At 35.9% G+C, this 20,173-nt stretch overlaps 3 protein-coding genes across 4 annotated transcripts in view; 1 reads left to right on the plus strand and 2 right to left on the minus strand.

Moving 5' to 3' along the window:
• The first annotated feature begins 318 nt into the window (after positions 1 to 318).
• On the plus strand, positions 319 to 4,340 carry LOC107725999 (CD82 antigen). Of its 2 annotated transcripts, none has more exons than XM_016535451.1 (10): positions 319 to 596; positions 675 to 734; positions 849 to 961; positions 1,218 to 1,296; positions 1,506 to 1,621; positions 1,722 to 1,796; positions 1,923 to 2,024; positions 2,141 to 2,305; positions 2,396 to 2,479; positions 3,520 to 4,340. In XM_016535451.1, the coding sequence occupies exons 3-10, from the start codon at positions 896 to 898 to the stop codon at positions 3,898 to 3,900; spliced, it is 1,068 nt and encodes a 355-aa protein (XP_016390937.1). In that variant the 5' UTR covers positions 319 to 596; positions 675 to 734; positions 849 to 895; the 3' UTR covers positions 3,901 to 4,340. The 2 variants fall into 2 exon arrangements, with proteins under 2 accessions (XP_016390937.1, XP_016390938.1); XM_016535452.1 differs by having other exon boundaries at positions 680 to 734.
• A 2,445-nt stretch (positions 4,341 to 6,785) lies between these two features.
• On the minus strand, positions 6,786 to 11,731 carry LOC107725965 (uncharacterized). Its single transcript, XM_016535403.1, has 8 exons — positions 11,677 to 11,731; positions 11,347 to 11,454; positions 10,922 to 10,978; positions 10,176 to 10,334; positions 9,922 to 10,093; positions 8,350 to 8,450; positions 7,963 to 8,111; positions 6,786 to 7,863 (listed from the first exon to the last, which is right to left on the minus strand). Exons 1-8 carry the CDS (start codon positions 11,698 to 11,700, stop codon positions 7,821 to 7,823), a joined length of 813 nt encoding a protein of 270 aa, XP_016390889.1. The 5' UTR covers positions 11,701 to 11,731; the 3' UTR covers positions 6,786 to 7,820.
• A 3,183-nt stretch (positions 11,732 to 14,914) lies between these two features.
• The window catches only part of LOC107725886 (lipase maturation factor 2-like), an 18,437-nt gene continuing 13,178 nt past the window's right edge, over positions 14,915 to 20,173 (minus strand). The window contains exons 13-19 of the mRNA XM_016535305.1: positions 19,388 to 19,493; positions 19,144 to 19,240; positions 17,775 to 17,957; positions 17,436 to 17,604; positions 17,231 to 17,342; positions 15,694 to 15,802; positions 14,915 to 15,588 (exon numbers count right to left, since the gene is read on the minus strand). Coding sequence (XP_016390791.1) covers positions 15,259 to 15,588; positions 15,694 to 15,802; positions 17,231 to 17,342; positions 17,436 to 17,604; positions 17,775 to 17,957; positions 19,144 to 19,240; positions 19,388 to 19,493 — 1,106 coding nt within the window. The 3' untranslated portion in view covers positions 14,915 to 15,258. The remainder of the gene's footprint in view (positions 15,589 to 15,693; positions 15,803 to 17,230; positions 17,343 to 17,435; positions 17,605 to 17,774; positions 17,958 to 19,143; positions 19,241 to 19,387; positions 19,494 to 20,173) is intronic.

Here is a 20,173-nt window from a genome sequence, read left to right on the forward strand (position 1 = left end):
GCGCACTCTATAGGTTTCTAACAAGTAGGTCTATATAATACGGTTTCTAACGAGCAACCTTTGAGATTCGAATCAGTTCTTGGTGAAAAGACAAGTTGTTTCAAGGTCACAGTGGGGGCTGATGGAAATACTGATGGTGATGATGGCGATGGAACTTACACAAAAGTATTGTGGTGGTACAATAGTGACGCTACTTTGATTTGTAGAGTATATCACATTGATGCTGTTTACATGTTTTTTCAAATATTACTTTGGTATTATCAGGATAAATGTTCAAACTATGATGTTACCATTGTATATTTCCAAAAAAAGAGACATGGTATTGCAAACTATGGCAATTCTTGGTATGAAGCTGGAGAAACAATAATTACCTAAACAATCCATTGCACAATCATAGCTAAAGGAAATAAACCAGATGATAATTTTTCACATTCTGAACTCTGTCCAAACCCCTCATTACAATACAAAACACCAGGCACATGCTGTTGTAAAGCACAACACAAGTGATCGTTAAAGTTAATCATTTATGTTGTTATGAGGAAGTGAACTTTAAGCCTGAGATGCATTAGAAGAAGGATCTCCGGGAAACAATTATGGTAACAAATGCTATATGAAACACACATACTTGAACCAGGGAAGAAAAATGGATGTATAAAATAAAATCTTTCCGACAGTTTAGACTTTTACCATACCAAATTGGACAAATAACAAGGGAAACTGGTTTAGCAATACAGGTAATTCTTTGAAAGTGGTATTTAAACAACGGAAACTTGTTTAATTTGTTTTTAATTTCTATTCAAGTAATATGATCTTCTTGTAACTTATCTCTGTTTTCTGTTTTCACGCAGCCTGTTTTAGATTTCATGTGAAGCTGTGACAGTTTGTTAAAGGCAACATGAAAGCAGACGACAAACTTCAGATCTTGAAATTCTTTCTAATGCTTGTCAATGCCTTCTTTGTGGTAAGATAAAATAACCGTAGATCTGTATGTTATACTGGCAGTGATTTTAGAGACATTTCTTGTTTATCACTTACAAAGAAAGAACTTCCTGGACTGCAGTCAAATATATTAATCATACGGTGGACACTGTAATATGATTAAGCTTGTTTTCTGCCAGCAGTGTGCAAAGACAGACTTCTGCACCCGTCAAATAAAACATCTTAATTCATGCATGGCTACATGTACAAACAAGTAACAATTTACATGATCTTGACAGATTCTTGGCATCAGCATTTTTGCGTGTTCTGCTTGGATTTTATTTGATAAGGACAGCTTTGTAAGTGTTCTCAGCTCTGGTAAGTTTTCCTGTTTGTCAGTCTATCATTATTCAAAATAGCAGCTTACACAATGCATGTTATTGCAATTTGCCTCAGATTATCTATAATAATGTATTAGGACACGATGTTATCTCTATTAAAAAGTATACTACTTTCCCGTAGCCAATTTTTAGTGTCCTTCAATATGATTTTGGTGTGTTAATGAAGCAAAACCTGTGGTCTCTCAGGACAGGAAGTGAAGGTGGTGGCTGGGGGGCTCTTTTTCATTGGCCTTGTTGTGGTTTTTGTGTCCTTGCTGGGTTGTGCTGGTGCCTATTTTGAGAGCCGATGTTTCATCATATTTGTAAGCACAATTCATGCAGTGCACAAAGACACTAATAACTTTTACCCTGTTTTCGGAGTTGCAATAAAAGCTTGGTGTTAACTCTTCTCTGTTTTTTCAGTATATGTGCTTCTTGATCGTCATCATACTGGGTCAGCTTTTCATCACCTTTGTGCTATTAATACGAAGAGACAAGGCAAGTCTTTGCAGAAATTATTAATACTGTAACAAAAAACACAGCTGGCTTCAACTTCTACACACGAGATTCCAATGATAAAAGTGATTCAACGAATTGTCTAACGCATGTTTTGAATGTTACCAGATTGAGCAGTTTTTGAGGGATAATGTGGACGAGATCATTAGGGAGTATGGAGGAAATGAAACCCAAACGTCTTGGAAACTTCTAGACAGTGTGCAGACTTCTGTACGTGGCTGATTTACATCTGAATGCAAGATGACTGGATGATGATTGTGACTATTTTAGCTAACAATCAGCTATAGAAAGGTGTGTTTTGATATAAGTGTATTTTTTTGCTGTAGGCACAATGCTGTGGTAGGCTGACCTCAAATGAATGGAGGAATAACACATTTATTGAGTCCTGGGGGGAGACTGACATCTACCCTTGCTCCTGTTTTAACGGTACCTGCCCTGTAATTCTGCCTGGAACACACAGCTTTGGAAACGGATCAGACATATATGAAACAGTAACATATGTTGCCTTTTTTCCCATCATTACAACCTTTTTATTTATCCTCGTTTTAATTTGCACACTAAAGCAGTTTTTTTGGTGATAGGGCTGTGAGAAGGTTCTAGTGGACTGGCTAGAGATGAATATAATCGTAATATTTGGAATGGATGTTGGGCTTCTTTTGATTCAGGTAAGGAGAGACCAAAAAATAAAGAAATTATTTTTCACATATATGTAACCAATTAAAAATATATTCTGGGTCAAATAAAAGGCAAGCACCTTGGATTTAACTAAAATAATAAAATAAAATAATAAAATAATTGTTGTATGTTTCTCCCTTGGAATTGAATTAACACAAGTTAAACATCATTGACTTGTACAGCAATAAATAAATAAATAAATAAATAAAAATAAAATAAAATAAATAAAAATAATTGTTGTATATTTCTACCTTGCAATGCAATTCATTTCAGTAATAGAGCTTAACTTGTATTTAACCTAAAATAAAATAATAAAATACAATAAAACTATTAAAAATATATACATAATAAAATAAAAAACAATTGTTCTCCCTTGGAAGTGCATAATGCATTACAAGTTAAGCATCTTTGACTTATACAGCAAAAATAAAACCAAAAAAGAATTGTTTGATATTTCTCTCTTGCAAGTGTATAATCCAATTCATTGTAGTGATCGAGCTTAACTTGTATTTAACATAAAATAAAGTAAAATAAAATAAAATGTGTTGTATATTTCTACCTTGTAAGTGTATAATGCAATACATTTCAGTGATTGAGCTTAACTTATATTTAACTTAAAATAAGATAAAATAAATAAAAAATAATTAAAAATATCTAAATAATAAAATAAAATAAAAAACAATTGTATATTCTCCCTTGGAAGCGCATAATGCAATTCAAGTAAAGCATCTTAGTCAGCAAAAACATATTAAAGATACATTCAGCATACAGCAAAAATAAAACAAAAAAAAATTATTGTTGGATATTTCTCCCTTGCAAGTGTATAATCTAATTCATAGTAGTGATTGAGCTTAACTTGTATTTAACCTGGAATAAAATAGAATAAAATAATAAATATTAAATAATAAAAATAGAATGCATTTTAGTGACTGAAGCTTAATTTTTATTTAACTTGGAATATTTCTAAACTGAGATAGAAAAAAAATCTAAATCTAAATGATTTCGGATCATATTGTCTTGTAATGCTCAGATTCTGCAGTTCATCTTTGGAGTCCAAACCTTCAAATGCATCGGCCGTAAAACGAGGGAACTGCATCCCAATAATCTCCTGAACGCCATGGAGGAGAATCCTGCAGCGCAGCCTGAACCCCAGCAGTACAGTATGGAAAATCAGCAGTTTGATACTCAAACCTATGACCCTCAAATGGACAATGGCTACTATCATCACGGTGGATATGTTGACGGGAATTATGACCAGTGTAACAATCCTGAATTTTATGAACCGGATAACCGTCAAATGTACAAAAGCCATCATAATTTGCAATACCAGCAGAGCTACAATGGCAGTTATGGTCAGGGATACATGCAGCACCAGGGCTACCATCAGAGCTACAATCCTGATGACTACTGAAGCCAGATTTCTTCTCTCGTGTAACGTGATCAGATTGGGATGGGCTAATTTGCGGTTTTAAAAATAGCATTCTGTGGTCTGTGCCTGACCAAAGACACTTAAAACCTTCTGGTAAGACCACTGTTTTGTTTCACTACGTTCAGGTTAGTGCCTGTTCCCAGGGGTATCATTTGTCATTTTAAAGACAACCAGCATCTTTTTCTCAAACAATTCATTCCAGACCTTGAAGGTCAAAGGCTTTTTAAGACTAAATATTTCTGTAGAAGTCAGAGCTCAGGGTTTGATGACAGACAATTAACTAATTTTTCTGGCAGATTTTCCATTTTATTTGAATGCCCCATGACAAGTTTACAGGTATTTTATAACTGTAGTAGTGTAATTATATAAAAATACTGACCTGAAATTATAACCAATATGAGACAATCCACACAATATAACGAGCAACAATAATAATTAAAACACTGTTATATGGTAAAAATGTTTTTTTAAATAAAGAATAAAAATCTACATGATTTCTATTTGAATCATACAATTAAAAATAAACATGTTTTATATAAAAGCGCTATATTAATATTATTTTGATTATTACTAATCAATAGAGAACAAAAAACACAAACTGTATTTAAGATGCGCGTAAACCATTAGTCATCCTTTGCTTTTCGTGCCATGGAGATTCCTTGCTCTCAGTTGTGATATTTGGATGATTCCAGAGGTTGTTTTGTAAATCACTGCACACTCAGACCTGCTTTATGAGTCAAGAGTTGATGTTAATGACACTGGGGGCCTTTTAGCGTGTGAATGAATCTGTGTGTGTGTCAGAAGCTTAGTCGGCGAGTCAAGAGTAGGCTTTGACTGAAGTTTGATGGACGACACTCTCTATAGGCCATAAAGAGCGGCGTGTCTATCCGCATGAGAGGGCCCTTTGTTACGGTCGCTCTGCGGTTGATGATAGCCAGGCAGACATTACCGACCTTGTGCGGTTATGAGTTGGCAGTCATGCTTTACGACAACAGTTGACAGCGCACGCATTGATGGAGACAATGTGAAAGTTACATGGAGAGAAGCTTGAGATTTCCACTGCCAGCACCTGATTCTGCTCTGGACAGAGTGATGCACAGTGAGTCAGTGGGAATTTTCAAGACTGTCTGGGATGTGCTGGGACAGTGACACAAAAGTTATTCGAAAATAGCATAAAAGGATCTTTTAGGTTGTATTTTGAGGGAATAGTTGATCTAAAAATGAAAACTGTGTCATTTACTCACTTTTGTGTTACTCAGGACTGTTGTGGAACACAAATTGAGATGTTTGAAGAATGTTTATGCTGCTCTTATAATGTGACAATGGCCTGTCAAGCTCTGAAAATAACAAAAAAAGCACCCTAAAAACTAGAATATTGTCCATGAGACATATGGACTAAGTTTACAAAGCAGGGGCCGGCAACCTTTTGGGCATGAAGTGCCATTTTTAATTTTTCTGGTTAACCACTATGCCAATAATAAATATGAGGAATATGAACCACTGACATTTTGAAACGTTTTGAAACAGCTGTGACGTAACAAAGCCTCGTTTATTGAAATCACATGTCTTTGGCAGTTTGATACGCGCTCCGAACCACTGGTTTGAAACAAATGATTCACAAAGCTTTTGAAGCTTAACGAAGCTTCGTGTCAAAGGCATCCATCACCGGTGAAAGCAAGGCGCAGCCAACGCTATCTCACGACCAATTCGTACGGATTTTACGAGGTGGCTAATTCATATGAATTCGTACGACCTCACTCGTACAATTTTGTACGATTTGTCTAGACCCCAGAGACAGGTAGGTTTAGGGGCGGGGCTAGCTGAAGGTCAATTGTACAAATTCATATGAATTGTGCAACTCATAAAATATGTACGTTTTGGCCAAAATCCTATGAATTTGTACGAGTGAGGTCGTACGAATTAGCCACCTCGTAAAATATGTACGAATTGCCATGAGATTGGGTTGGCGCTGATCTGAAGCGCCTCATATGCACACCGATAGCGCTAATGGTTTGAATGGTTCTGTAGACTAGCGCAGGTTAATTCTCACACTTTAATAGTATTTATAGCTCCTAACAGGCTGTGTGACTATGAGGAATGATTACCCCACAATGTACGTCGGTATGCAGTTTTCCCTTTTGCTCGCATGCCAGTGATCATCTCTCTGCGTCCCAATGTTGCCGACTCCTGTTCTAAAGCCATGGCAACTTTGTGCAGAACAGATTGAAATGTAAGTCAATATTTACTGAAATTTCTCTCAAGTCTCATTTGTTCTGCTCTTATATTGTGACAATGGCCTGTCAAGCCAAAAAACTACAAAAAAAAGCACCCTAAACACTTTGTAAATGTAATCCATATGACTCATGGGAATTATTCCGAAGCCAAAGGCCAGCTTTGCGCAGAACACACAGAAATTTAAATTGATATTTACTGAAATTTTGGCAAAAGTATTTGAACCCTTAAGTCACATATAATGTATGAACTGCATTACGTACAAAATATCAAACCAAGTGGCATCAACAAACCAAATGCAAAAACAGCTAATCAAATTTTTGCACTAATTTCAATCAACTGGTATAAAGTCATTCACACTTTGTAGTTCTTCACATTTAATATAAACATGTTCAGTAGTTTGAAAACCACAATGTCTCCAAACCCATTTTTCTCAATTGTGTACAATATATGTATTATTTTATAGTTTGAAACCAAAATAAACTTCTTTTTATAAAATGTTCTACTTGAAAAGTGTGTTTGTGCTTTATTTCTTCAAAATAGCCTAAAGGTAACTTGGTTTGATATTTTGTTAAAAAAATGCATTGAAAATCAAACATTAAGTGCAGTTTAAGCGTTCAAACACTTTGTTGTACAGAAAGAAGCAGCATGAACATTGACTAATCTATCTAATCTGAACATTGAAAAATCGATTCTAATCTACTCAGTTGGTCTTAATCTCAAGACAATGTTATTGAGTTACAGCGAGCAGGAAAACAGACACCGGAATGATCAAGAGATGCTATAGCAAGTGAGATTGAATTATGGGACATGAGTCATGTTGATGTTACATCTTTACCATGTGAGCTCTTTTCTCATGCTCACTGGGTTTCCCCATGTTGTCACGAAAACAATCAGCTCTTGTTGCGCCGCTGGAGTGTGCGAGTTAATAAAACGCGGTCGGACCGATGACCTGGATTGCAGACCCTCTCAAGAGTGACAGAGACATTCAGTTCTTCCGGCCAGAGTGTGTTTGTGTGAGAAAGACAGAGTTTGAATATGTTAAAGCTGGATGAAACGAGAGACGTCAGATACCTCCCTCTTCAGAAGAACCGGATCTTCTGAGGATCCCATCAGGTTCATTATTGGTTACCAAATGAGTAGTAAACGCCAAAAATCTAGGCATTGTTGTCCACGCTGTAAATCAAACGTGTTTCAAGACAAGCCCGTGCTCTGTTCCAAAGATGTTTTCTGGTGCAAAATAAACCACCGTCCTCATGCAATGGGGCGCTGGCACAAAAAAGCCATTTATCCTCCTTGCGGAGGCCTGCAGGACCAGCAGCGTTCCTCAAAGCCAGCAAGCTGCCGCGGGCATCGCAGCAGACCAACCAATGCGCTCATCAAAGAGCCACACTTCCTGCCGGATGAAATTCTCCCATAGTTTTTAGGATGGCATCCCGTAATAACAGACTCTCATTGATTGGTTAAGCTCGACACAAGTTGCTATTCGTCTCTTCAGCCTAATGTTTTTTTGTGATGAGCAGGTAAGGCATGATGCGTAAGTTTAGAAACATCCCATGTATCCCTCCTGGAACAGCCAAAATATTCCCTTCATTGTCCGCTTCATAAACCCGGAGATTTCCACCACAAAATACTGCCATTTCCAATGAGTTTCCTCATGCATTTTTAATTTAAACCTCTGTGTCTGCACACCCTAAGGAATCCACCCACGCCCTGAAAGGATGCCACATGTTGATGGAAAAAAGGCTTTGTTAGGTCTTGTTTACTAACTGGTAAACAGACAAAGACTTGTTGCAATTAACAGACTGCTACCTGTCCTGTTGGCTGCTAGAGCTGGAATCAGGGTGCCCTTGCGCAGCTCCGTTGTGGGGCCCGGTTCTGCTTTCTTCAGCTCCGTCGTGGGGTTCATTCAAGCTGACTTCATGCATTCTTTGCGCACAACAGTCGCTTCTTCTGAATACCTGCGGATAGGTATAGATTGAGATAACTTTGATGGATGGCAAGTCCTTTCTATCATAACTGACCTCACTGCATTGAGACGTGCAAACTATGGATGTTCTCAAAGCAGAGTGCTGTCAATGCAAAAATGCCAAAAATTTCATTGAGCGCCTTCAGGGCTTCCTCACAATTGTGACGCAAGCCTATGCTGCTGGTAAACATGGCTATACTTTGTAAGGGTATAAAAGGGTACTAACTTACCAACGTGACAGTGAGGACCAGAAGCGCCATGCTAGGGATGATGAGCAGCGCCAAGAGCCCATGAATTGCTCCGCTCATACCGTTCTGCTGTCTGCTTTCACCTGCCAGAACATAAAAGCACATTCCCTTCTTAGCTCTTACGTGTACAGTACACTATATAGCAAGAAGTATGTGGACACCTGAACGACACACCCATTTGTGTTTGTTGAGCATTTCATTTAAAAAGCACTGGCATTAATGAGGTGTTTAATCTCCCTAACGGCTTCCATTTTTCTCGGAAGGCATTCATTCCACTATGTTGGGACATGGCTGTGGGGATTCACTTTCATTCAGACATAAGAGCATCAGAGATTCATTGTTAGTCTCCTCAATGTCATTAACGAAGAGCTTTTTAAAAAAAAGAAATTCATTGATACAACGGAGACAAAAAATTGTTATAATGACGATAATTAAGTTATAATGACGATAATATCTTTTAATTGTGATTTTACTGTTGGCCATGAGAATATTATATAAAAAAAAGAACACTGCAAGATATTAACAATGGAGTAACAACATTTTTCTAAAAAAAAACCCTAATTATTTATATTATAATTTTAGTGGCGCAAGCTGAAACTGAATTGCGAATGAAAACTGGTAAAATTAAGTGCTGATAATAATGTTACTGAAACACATACTATACATATGAGATTTACCATGTATTACACACACAACATAAACGTCATCTTACAACTTGACAAATGCCAAAGAAAACCTAAACTAAATTACATGCTAATCAGAATTCACTTTGTGAATACGGTCTTTCTGTATTTAATGCACAATGTATTAAAACACGCACAATGAATAAATAAATCATAAATAATTCATAATACTCTACTGCAATAATGTAGTCATTATAATGTTATTATTTCATGAGCTCAGGTTCTCACAACAAGGACAGTTTTTACATTGTTCTGTTAAATGTTGATAAAATTCATATTATATTAAAATGTTTGAATATTGAATTTAGCACTTTCTCAACGTAATATTGACTAAATGTAGAGGAAATTAAAAAGAATATATATATATTTTTTATATTTATATATTTAAAGAATACAAGACAAAAACTTTGACTAAAACAAAAAACGAATACAGTAAGGGGTTCAAGTCTGGGCTTCGTGAAGGCCTGTCAAGTTCAGCCACACCGGGACATTCTCATGCTGGACCTCCCGCAAATGGTTTCACACGATTCTCTAGAATGTTATCGCATGCTTAGATAGTGCTACACTCCTGTTTTACAAACATCTACTGATTTTCCTGCTATACTGTGTGTTTTGCACACATGTGCTCAAATTTTGCATGCATGTGCTCAGGTTTTAAGAAATTCATGTGCAGCCCAGATGGAATCAGCCTCCTTGGAACTCTGAAAGACAGCAGTTTTCTGGAGAATTGGTTCTACGTATCCTCGGTTCTTCGCTTTATCATCTTTACATCCGTTCTGCAGAATTCTCATTTTTTCTGCCAAAAAAGATTCCATCTAGACCTGCTCATGCATCATATACATGAGAAAAACACAATATTTTGCACATTCACCTGGTGTGAAAGGAGGAGCTGGTGGGGTCTTGCAAGGAGGAGGTGTGCAGTCATGAAATTTGCCAACCGTGGATCCAGCCGCTGTAAGAACCTCTTTAACATGGTTAAAGTAACGTCTAGTCGGCCACGTTCCCCTTCTGTAGTGGCACTCGAATGTTTGCATTGTCACCTCCTAGAGAAGACAAACAAACGAGAGTGAATCGACAGCCACGACAACGTTTCAAAGAATGCGAATGTAAACGCGAGGAAATTACCAGCTCCTCACTGTCCAGAGTGAAACGAAAACCCTCCAGCATTGTTATAAAAATAGTGATGTTCACTTTATTGGTGGACAGGTTGCCAAACTTGAGGGCCAATGTTTTTAAACTGCTTTCAACGTGATACAGGTTCACATATAGCCAGCAAGCTCCACCCTTAGATATTAGAAAAGAAAAATGCTTATAGGCGTCACTTCTGGAACTGTCACAAACCACAACAACTCTTTAATACATAATGTTTTATCTGATAATGGCCCTAAAATGTATTTGGAGACTTAAGCCACACTTCAAAATGTAATCATCCAATTGCATGATATTCTAGCCGAGTGGAATTTATTTTAAAGAAATATGCATAAGCATTTTTAATGCAAAACATTTCAACATATAAATGTTTGTTAGGTTTAAATGATAAAACAACAGAATTGTTTTAACTTTAGAAAATATTATGGAATATGGAAAGATAAGTTTACAAATGTATGTGATCTACACCTGCTAAGAGAACTAACTTCATGCATTCACTAAAATCCACCCGCTGGTTAAAAGTCATTGCAAAAATCAGAAAGTGAAGTTAGTTCAGAGATAAGCTTTAGCATCATTTGTTTGCCACGTAGTTTGATATTTTGATATCCAATACAAATGAAATTCATACATAAAGTGTGGCTCAAAGTGTGCAAATATGATTTTGGGCCACAAAGCAAACTTAGTCAACCGTATCATCAAATATTAGCATGTATCACACTTGCCACATCCTTGGTGATGAAGCGGATAGGTATTCTGTAGTCACTGGGAATGTTTTCACTCTGTTGGGTTGAAAAAACAAGAATTGGTTGGTTGTATAGCAGAAAAATGTCCTGACTAGCCAAATGTGAAATTGATTTCCCTGCTGGGAAAAACAGCTAAAACTAGATGGTTTGTTGATCTCCCAGCCTGGCCAAGCTAGTCTTCTTAGCCTGTTAAGATGATCTCCCTGCATGGCTAAACTGGTCTTCAGCTAGTCCTGACCAGGTGAAAACATGCTCAAATCCCCTCTAAAACAGCTTTCAGAACAGTTTGAGAGACCAATAAACCATCGCAAGTTGGTTTTTAACTTCTTGTCCAGTAGGGTTCCACAAAGTCAAAACATAGAAAGCAAGAAAACCATTAATAAAAGCCCTTTTGCAAAACTTACCAGTGTTTCCAACGTGGCAACATCATCTGTTAAAGGGCTTCCAAAAACACCTGAGCAGGTCACAAGCCCAGAAAAAAGCAACACTAATACACAAATGCTTTCTCCGCTCTATAACGAAAAAGTCTCAATGTAGTTACGGTAATACAGACAGTAAATAACGCGCGCAGTGCCAAACACCTATCCAGTCTGAAAATGATGACAGGATACATCCTAATCATTTCACTAGACAACCCCTATAAGGAATGAAAAGTAATCAAATGCATAATTTGAGTTAGAAAGTGAGTTGAGCCACCGCGCATTCGTTTACGCTGTGGGTGTGCGTGCACTCACCTTAACCTCCCTCATGTGGAACATGGGAATATTAAAAACAAATCAGCCGTGTCTCACTTTCTTCGCTTTCCCTGACAACGGAATGCAGGCATGTTTCCGCCTGTACATCTGACTGCAGATAATCACAGGACGGTCTCGGGATCAGTGGTTTTGGCGTGTCTTTCTCCTCTGGTCCCGATGGAGAGCATGGCGTGCTCAGTGCGCAATTTCGCCCTGCAGCGCTTCTGTGAATTGAATGGGGGCGGATGGACTTGTCCTCTGTGTTTAAGAGGTAGGGCGCTTTGACTCACTTATAATGTGTAAAATAGAGAAAACTATTCAAGGGAACATGGGTGACTCATCCAGACCTCAATCACAAGTGACACATGGGAGTTTCAGAAAATAAATGGTTAAATCAGCCTGAGACTCTTTGCTGGTTTTGGCTGATTTGAGTTGGCCTCCTAGTGCTCCAAAGTATAAAACCAACCAGACCAAATGAAATGAGAACTATCTCAAACCAGCTGAGAAATGGGCAAAATCCCAAAGTTGACCATCTGAAAATCCCTCTAAAACCAGTTGAAAATAGCCATTAACACCCTGAAACCAACCTGATCAGCCAGAAAATGGCCAACACCCTCTGAAACCAGACCAGATTGACCAACTGTAAAATACCAAAAAGCCCTCTAAAAGCAGACTGACAAGCCGAAAAGTACCCAAAACTCCTGACCAGAAGCAGCTCTGGCTAGTTTAAATAAGACATATCTTGAGATTTTTGGATGGTTCATTCATAATATATCTGACTAAACTTATAGTAACCTAATTAAACACAAACAATGGTTTGCTGGTTTCACAGCCTGATAACTTGGGGTTAAAGTGGTTTTGGGCACATTTCAGAAGGGTCGTACTGAGAGACCTGCTTAAGACAACGTAAACTAGAGCCTAAACTAAAGACCAGTTTAAGAAGTGTTCTATTTCTGTTTAACAAGGTTATTACAGTTTGTAATTACAAGATGATCCACAAAATAATTGCAGAAAAGTACATGTAGTTCATCATTAATACCAAATAATTACTAGTATTAATACAAATGACCATTAAACTAGCAGAAAATACACTGCAATGTGAAGTCCAAAAATGAACACTTCATAATCTATCTATCTATACAGACTCACTTACACGTGTTTTTATCATATATAAATTATTTAAATATATTGTTAAATAATAGAATTTATTTGTCATAAAAATAAAAGGTTTTTGTCAACATTAATGCATTAGGTTTTATGAAATGACTATATATATATATATATATATAAAATATTTAATTGTTCATTAACTCCTAATGCTTTAATGTCAACACGCTTGGTTGAACTGCACCAAACCTAACTACAAATCTACTTACTGTACATTCTTTTAACTTAAAATAAAGCATTTGGCTTCACAATTAAACATCAAGTTGATATAACCCGTTTTAAGTGCTGCATAATTAAAATCCCACCTAGACTGTAAATGTTTACTCAACATAAACCCAAGTGTGCAGTCACGATGTGTGTGCACTGCCACCTTGTGGCGACTAACAACTGCTTTTCAACTTTCATTTCTGAAATGCATGACTGACAGACAGGTGGATTAAGTTTTGACAGAACGGGTGTTTCCCATACTTGTTGAGAGACAATATAGGGTGAAGTTTAAAATTTAAAATCTCATCCAAAAAACATTCCACCCTTTCACGCCATTACAAATAGCCATCTTTTCAATGTTTAATTTTTAAGGTAAATGACAATTTTAAATGTTGATTTCAGTACCTCTAAACAAAAAGCACAAGTTGTATGATTAGTAAAACAACTGAGGAATAAGAATTTATCAATTGGTATTGGGGGTTGGATAAAAAAAAAAAAGGATATGTGGAGCAGTCTTATTAGATTTTACAGCTGCATTTTGACCTTATTGATCATAAGCTTCTTTTGGAAAAATTGGTGAGTTATAGATTTAGACCATCAGTAATTGCTTGGATGGAAATTTATTTGGATAACAGATCACAGAGAGTTTTTTTTAACGGAAGTTACTCAGATAGAAGGAAAATTGAATGTGGAGTTCCACAAGGGAGCGGTTTAGGACCATTTTGTATTCAATTTTCACAAATGATTTATATCTGGTATTAAGAAGTGCTACATTAACAATGTATGCAGACGATACAAGAGTTTATGCATCTGCACAAACGTCGGTTCAATTGACGGCTATTTTGAATGAGGAGTTGGAGAGTATAGAAAAGTGGATTTTAGAAAACAAGTTGATACTAAATACATCTAAAACAAAGAGTATACTATTTGGGTCTAATTATTCTCTACAGTCCAAACCAGAGCTGAAATTATAGATAAATAAATCACTTATTCAGCAAGTTAAGGAAGCAAAATTATTGGGTATCACCCTGGATAATAAATTGTCATGGTCAAAGCATATTGAGAACACAGTGAAGAGAATGGTAAGGGTGGTAGCTGTAGTAAGATGTAGACAATATTTTACGTTTGATATAATGAAAATAATATTGGACACTCTCTTCTTCTCACAGCTGGACTATTGTCAGATTATATGTATGCTACAAAAAAGGATTTGAGGAAACTCCAGTTGGTACAAAATAAGGCAGCGAGGTTAATACTCCAGTGTCTGTATGGTACGAATATTAATAGTATGCACTTTGATCTTAAATGGCAAGAGTGGAAGATAGGCTGATTGCTGCAATATTGCTATCAACATGGAAGATTTTACATTTTAAAACTCCATTGGATCAGTATAATCAATTACAATCTAATGTTCAGTCACATGAATATGCTACTAGACGAGCAACAGAGGGTAGATTTTTACTCCCGAATGCTAAAACTAATTTTCTTAAACGTACAGTAACATTTATGGCAATGAAATCATGGAATCTTTTTACCATTGTCATTAATTAGGATAACACGAAAAATCAATTTTAAAAGGCAGGTAAAGGCACACCTTGGAATTCTGTACTTATAGGAGGTTGAGGTATAGGAATTAGTTGAATAAGCAATACGTTTTTTTATATAGTAGGTGTTATAGATATTAAAAAGGTGGAATAAATGTTTATAGAGATGCTTTGGAATGTGGAGAATGTATTTAACTTTTATTTTTAATGTATGTAATAATGTATGAATGTTAAGTGTTGTGTGGACCCCAGGAAGACTAGCAATGCCTTAGGCTAGGGCATAGCTAATGGGGATCCAAATAAATAAACAAAAAATAAACAAATCAACAACCATTTAATGAGTTAAATGGCATGAAAAAAAATGCATTTGTGCTTTCGTTTTAATCTTTGGGACGTCCACTGTGTATAAAGAAGGGTGTAGCAGGTGACAGCTTAAAAATGGACTCTGTTAACATTCAAAGCCAATTACATAAAGTACTGTGCGTTTGACTGAGTGGTTTTGACACAAAGACATAAAACGGTGTAGTGGTAACACGCAAATCTGAGGTGTGTGACAGGCAGGAAATCAAAGATTTGATCTTAGAAAAAAAAATATATACACCTGAGAGAGAATCATTTGTCATTGCAATGGCCAAAGACAAAGGCACAAAGTGACAGCAAGAGCTCATTTCCTCTTTCGGGGGCTCCTGTCCGAGTCCTTTTTTTCATTGGAGTCCTTCTTGCCGCCCCGGTTGGACGGAGCTGCCGCTTGGCTTTTCTCGGCCGTCTCAGAGGGCTCTTTGGGTTTCCTAGTCTTGTGATCAGCTGAAGCTGGTCTAGGTTTTGGGCCCCCTAAGACCCAGGAGAAGACGGCTTTGAGGAGGAAGATGCCGGCTAAAGTAGCTAACAGTGTTGAAAGCAGGAGGGACCCCGAGAGGCCTTTGACGTGGTCTCGAATGAGGCTCAGAGCTTGGGATACAGGTGTGTCAGAGCCGGTCTGAGCTGGGAATTTCCCCTGCACGCAAACAGACTGATGTTTCAAGTCAATCATCAAAACTCTATTACCTTTCCCAATGCATGTTACTGGTTTTATTGTGAACTGTGCATGTTCCTATTTTACCTTCAGTCCAGCCTCCTCTAAGAGTTTCTTGAGCGTCGGGTCATCGAGGTTCACAATGGGAAAAAACTCCCTTTTGTACTGCCGCCTCCACCAAGCCTGCAGATGGGTCCTTCCAAAATGACAAACACAAGTACACTAAATTTGAGAGCAGATTCAGACTGCAGTGCTGTTTCTCTTCTGTTAGTAAGTTTCAGGAAACTAACAGGATGACAGAAAGCATGCAATTCTATTTTTGTGTGGGCTTTCACATGATGGCTTCACTTCTGTCTCTAAATAACTGTGCAGTAGATACATTTATATAAGGCAGCTTTTTTGAAGTCTTATGTACCACAGCACCATCTGTAAGCTGAAGTATCCCTTCATCAACAGCAAACAAGTCATATATGAATAAAATGTCTGTAATAAAAATAAAAAAACTGAAGAAAAAAAATCATAATGTTAATTCAGTTTGTTACTCTATTGATTATACAGATTTAACATTGAACTGCATTTAATTTAGCATTATTAAAATGACCAAAATATTAAATGGGATATTTATAATTTTTTTTGTTATATTTAATATTTATTTATTTTTATTGCCATAGCAGCATCTATGGCTATTTTCACAGCAAAAATCAATGTATTTTAAAAGAGACAAATACTAGCTACATACAGTAGTAATGAAAATCAAACGACAACAAACTAATATTAATAATAATTCAGATATTTCAGTTATTTTTCCCTTAATTATACAGATTTAACATTTATTTAACATTACATGTTCATAACATTACATTTAATATTAACTAATTTAATCTAACTTAACTAAATTAGTTATTTTAATGTATTAATTATACAAATTTAACATTTACCTGTATATCATTTAGCATTATCTTTAAAATTACAAAAGGAACATACTAATAACATTACTAATAAATGGGATTTATAAAAAAATATATAAAATTTTTTTGTATTTAATATTAATATGAATTCAGATTAGTTATTTTAATGTATTAATTATACATATTTAACATTTACCTGTAAATAATTTAACATTATCATTAAAACTGTAAAAAGTATTTACAAAAAAAAATGCAAACAAATGGGATATTTATAAATGAAAATTATATATTTGTATTATATTTAATATTAAGGAATTAATTCAGATTAGTTAATGTATTAATTATACAGATTTAACATTTCATTTACCTGTATATAATTTAGCATTAACATTCAAATTATTTAAATAATTTACTAACAAATGCTAAATAAATGGGATATTAATAAAAGTATATAATTTTAATATATTTAATAATAATATTAATTCAGATTAGTTATTTCACACTAATTATACAAATTTAACAGTGAAGTAAATTGTTTTTTTTTTAATTAATTATTTTTCTCCCAAGAAAATTAGCATAATTAATGTAACAGTGGAGTCACTAAAAATAATCTCTCCATTTACAAAAAATATGATGCAATTCTCACAAAATAAAATGTTAATCTAAAACCCCAAAATTATGCATAATAGTGTTAAATAGAGAGGTATGGAGCTCACTTGTCTTTCGTAGGATCTGTGAAGTGGTAGTTATAAAGCTTGGCTTTGATAAAGACCGGTGCTTTCTGACTGAAGGGGTACTGCGCTTCATCCACCTGAAGCAGACCAATCACTACAGGAAAGAAAAACACAAAATTATAGACAATTCAACATCATAATCTAAATAAATAATTAAGTAGATGTAATCTGATAAGTGGTCACCCACCCTCTGGTTTGCCCTGTAGGAGGCGCTGTAAGAGGCCTGTAAACCAGGGGCTTGTATCATCGCCCCCTTGAGCTGTCTGCCACATCAGCCACTCCAGCCGGGGCTGGTGAGGGCCTACTATGGGTGGGACTGCATTCACATTTCCTGGTTTATACATAGGGTTCATTTCCTGCAAGAGGATAAGATTACACCAGTCCACCAGTGAGAATATACTTTAACCTTTCCATTGAATGAAGACTTTGTGGAAACAATGGCTGTGACATTATGAAGGGAGTAAAAAAAAAAAAAAAAGTGATTTGGATTGTTGTAGCAGGGCAACCTTTTCCACATCCTTCTTACCGTCCATGTCAGCCCATCATAGCTGCCCTCTAAAATGATCTCAGGCCTGCCCTCAGCAGAGGTCATTCTGTGCTGGATGCCGTAAGCCCCGACCAGCTGGTACCTCTCTACGGCGCTGTACGCGTCTCGCACTGCAGGTAATACTTTACTGACTGACATGCCAGCCATGGATGTGTATGGAACCTGAGAGGAAACACCAACACACATACACACATTTACTTGCATACAAAGGCTGGTAAAACTGCCTAAAATGTACCTGTGCAGTCCATAGATCATGTTTTATGTAGGGCGGCTGAGTTTGGTTTGGTACAATTAATTATGGAGAAAATGATGCATTAAAGTTATTAACACATTTAATGCACCTGTAGGTCATCTGACATTGCATGCAATTGCAGCAAGATGACTATGTGATGTGTTCTATTAGAATGCAGTTATATGCCCCTAAAATTCAAGATATGAGGCAAAAATGCCCCGTATGGGTTTTTGATTTATATTTAACCATCATTCATAAAGACTTGCTTCGTTTCTAAAGGAATCAACTGCTTGAATCAATCGGCTGGATGAATGACTCACAGGCATTTTGATTTTCATATTTAGTGTATCATTTCATTAAAAAATAAAAATCATATTTATATTTCAGTATTCATTTTTAAAAACCCATAAATGCCTATTTAAAAAACCTCATAGCATTATTAATGCAATTCTAATTGATTCCATGCAACTTCTGTCTGTGTAAATATGCCTAAAATCACACTTCAGATGCAGCTTCTGAAAACAATGTTATACACATTATAGCCTTAAAAGTTTGTGTAATAACTTATGTTGAATCAAACTATTTCTTTCTAAAACTACTTTTTTATTAATGTATATTCAATGCTTTCTCATTTACAACGATGACTATTTTAGTTTTGGATTGGTAATTTCTCAGCCCAAATTGATGTGCTATTAATTTGCAATTAATTAGATCAATGAATCAGCACATCATGTATTTAATTAGATAAAAGAATTTTAATCGCTTGAAAGCCCTATTATTTGCATACAAAGGCAGGTAAAAATGCCTACATTGTACCAGTGCAGTCCATTTAGATCAGGTTATATGCTTACGGACAGCAGAGGGCGCTGCATTGCTTGTGTGTAATAAATACATGAAACAAATATATTTAGGATGTTATAACAATATAGTTATTTTTAAAGGAAATGTAAACAAATGAATAAACAGAAAGTCACCAGTACAATTATGTAATACTTGAGCCTCAGAACAGGTATGCATTATCAATATGACTGGATGAAACAAAAAGCCACCCTAAATCAAACACTCAATCAATTTTTGACATTGCAGTGGCAACCATATGTAGGACATGTAACTCACCACACTGAGGGCAAAGACGGCCGCAGCAGCTGCCGTGATGAGCGCCCACTGAATGAGAGACCAGAGCTTGCTGACAATACCTCGTGTGCACACGCAACTGACAGAGGAAACAGATGGGAGATTTCTTGGCTTGCCTTTTGCACAATGGACTTTGGCAAAATCATAGGCTGAAATTCAAAATCTATACTTTTTGTACACCCACGAAAATGATCAGATTCTCATAACCATTCCTGATAGAGCTTACGTTAGCATGGCAGACACTGCTTCCCAGGTGAACGACAGGACACCAATCCAGAGAGTGAGCTCCTGAAAGACCTCCAGAAACGCATGAAATCCCGTTTGAGTGAAATCTGAAAGAAAGTTCAGAAATAAACGGAACAGTAATGAATTAAATAATAAATAAACTAACTGATGTATTTGTAGCCATATTTTGATTTGAGAAAGAACACGTTGACTGAAACAGAATAAGTTTCATATCAAGTCACAATTTTCATCATCATAAAACAACAATAACACCACCACATCAGGTATAGCAGGTTAATCAGATGAATTTTCCAAGAACATTTTGGGTTCGTATTTCACCTCAACATCAAAAGAAAATAAATAAGTAATCCTGCAATTAATATTTTTGCAAATGAATGTCAACAAAATGAATATGTATTTTTTGCATTGTTACATTTTTAGAAACCATCCTAACACACAAATTAACAATGCAGAAATGATATGTCTACATAAAATATATTATAATTATATATATATATATATATATATATATTTTAGTGCTGTCAAACGATTAATCGCGATTAATCGCATCCAAAACAAAAGTTTTTGTTTACATGATATATATGTGTGTACTGTGTATATTTATTATGTATAAATAAATACACACATATACAGCATATTTTTGGAAATATGTACATGTATTTACATGTATATATTTATATTCATATAAATGATATCATATATAAATATGTGTAATATATTTAAACGTAACATTTTTCTTAAATATATACATGCATGTGTGTGTATT

This window comes from Sinocyclocheilus rhinocerous, unplaced genomic scaffold (assembly GCF_001515625.1).
Source record: "Sinocyclocheilus rhinocerous isolate Xijiao unplaced genomic scaffold, SAMN03320098_v1.1 scaffold395, whole genome shotgun sequence".
Taxonomy (NCBI): domain Eukaryota; kingdom Metazoa; phylum Chordata; class Actinopteri; order Cypriniformes; family Cyprinidae; genus Sinocyclocheilus; species Sinocyclocheilus rhinocerous.

Bases quoted from the DNA above. Each gene is read 5' to 3' on its own strand.
- LOC107725965 (XM_016535403.1), bottom strand. From the start codon at position 11,700: ATGTTCCACATGAGGGAGGTTAAG. The intron at 11,455-11,676 runs GTGAGTGCACGC...TTTTCGTTATAG, and splicing joins TCCACATGAGGGAGGTTAAG to AGCGGAGAAAGCATTTGTGT. The intron at 8,112-8,349 runs GTAAGTTAGTAC...ACCTATCCGCAG, and splicing joins TGGTCCTCACTGTCACGTTG to GTATTCAGAAGAAGCGACTG.
- LOC107725999 (XM_016535451.1), top strand. From the start codon at position 896: ATGAAAGCAGACGACAAACTTCAGATCTTGAAATTCTTTCTAATGCTT. The intron at 1,297-1,505 runs GTAAGTTTTCCT...GTGGTCTCTCAG, and splicing joins TGTAAGTGTTCTCAGCTCTG to GACAGGAAGTGAAGGTGGTG. The intron at 2,480-3,519 runs GTAAGGAGAGAC...TGTAATGCTCAG, and splicing joins TTGGGCTTCTTTTGATTCAG to ATTCTGCAGTTCATCTTTGG.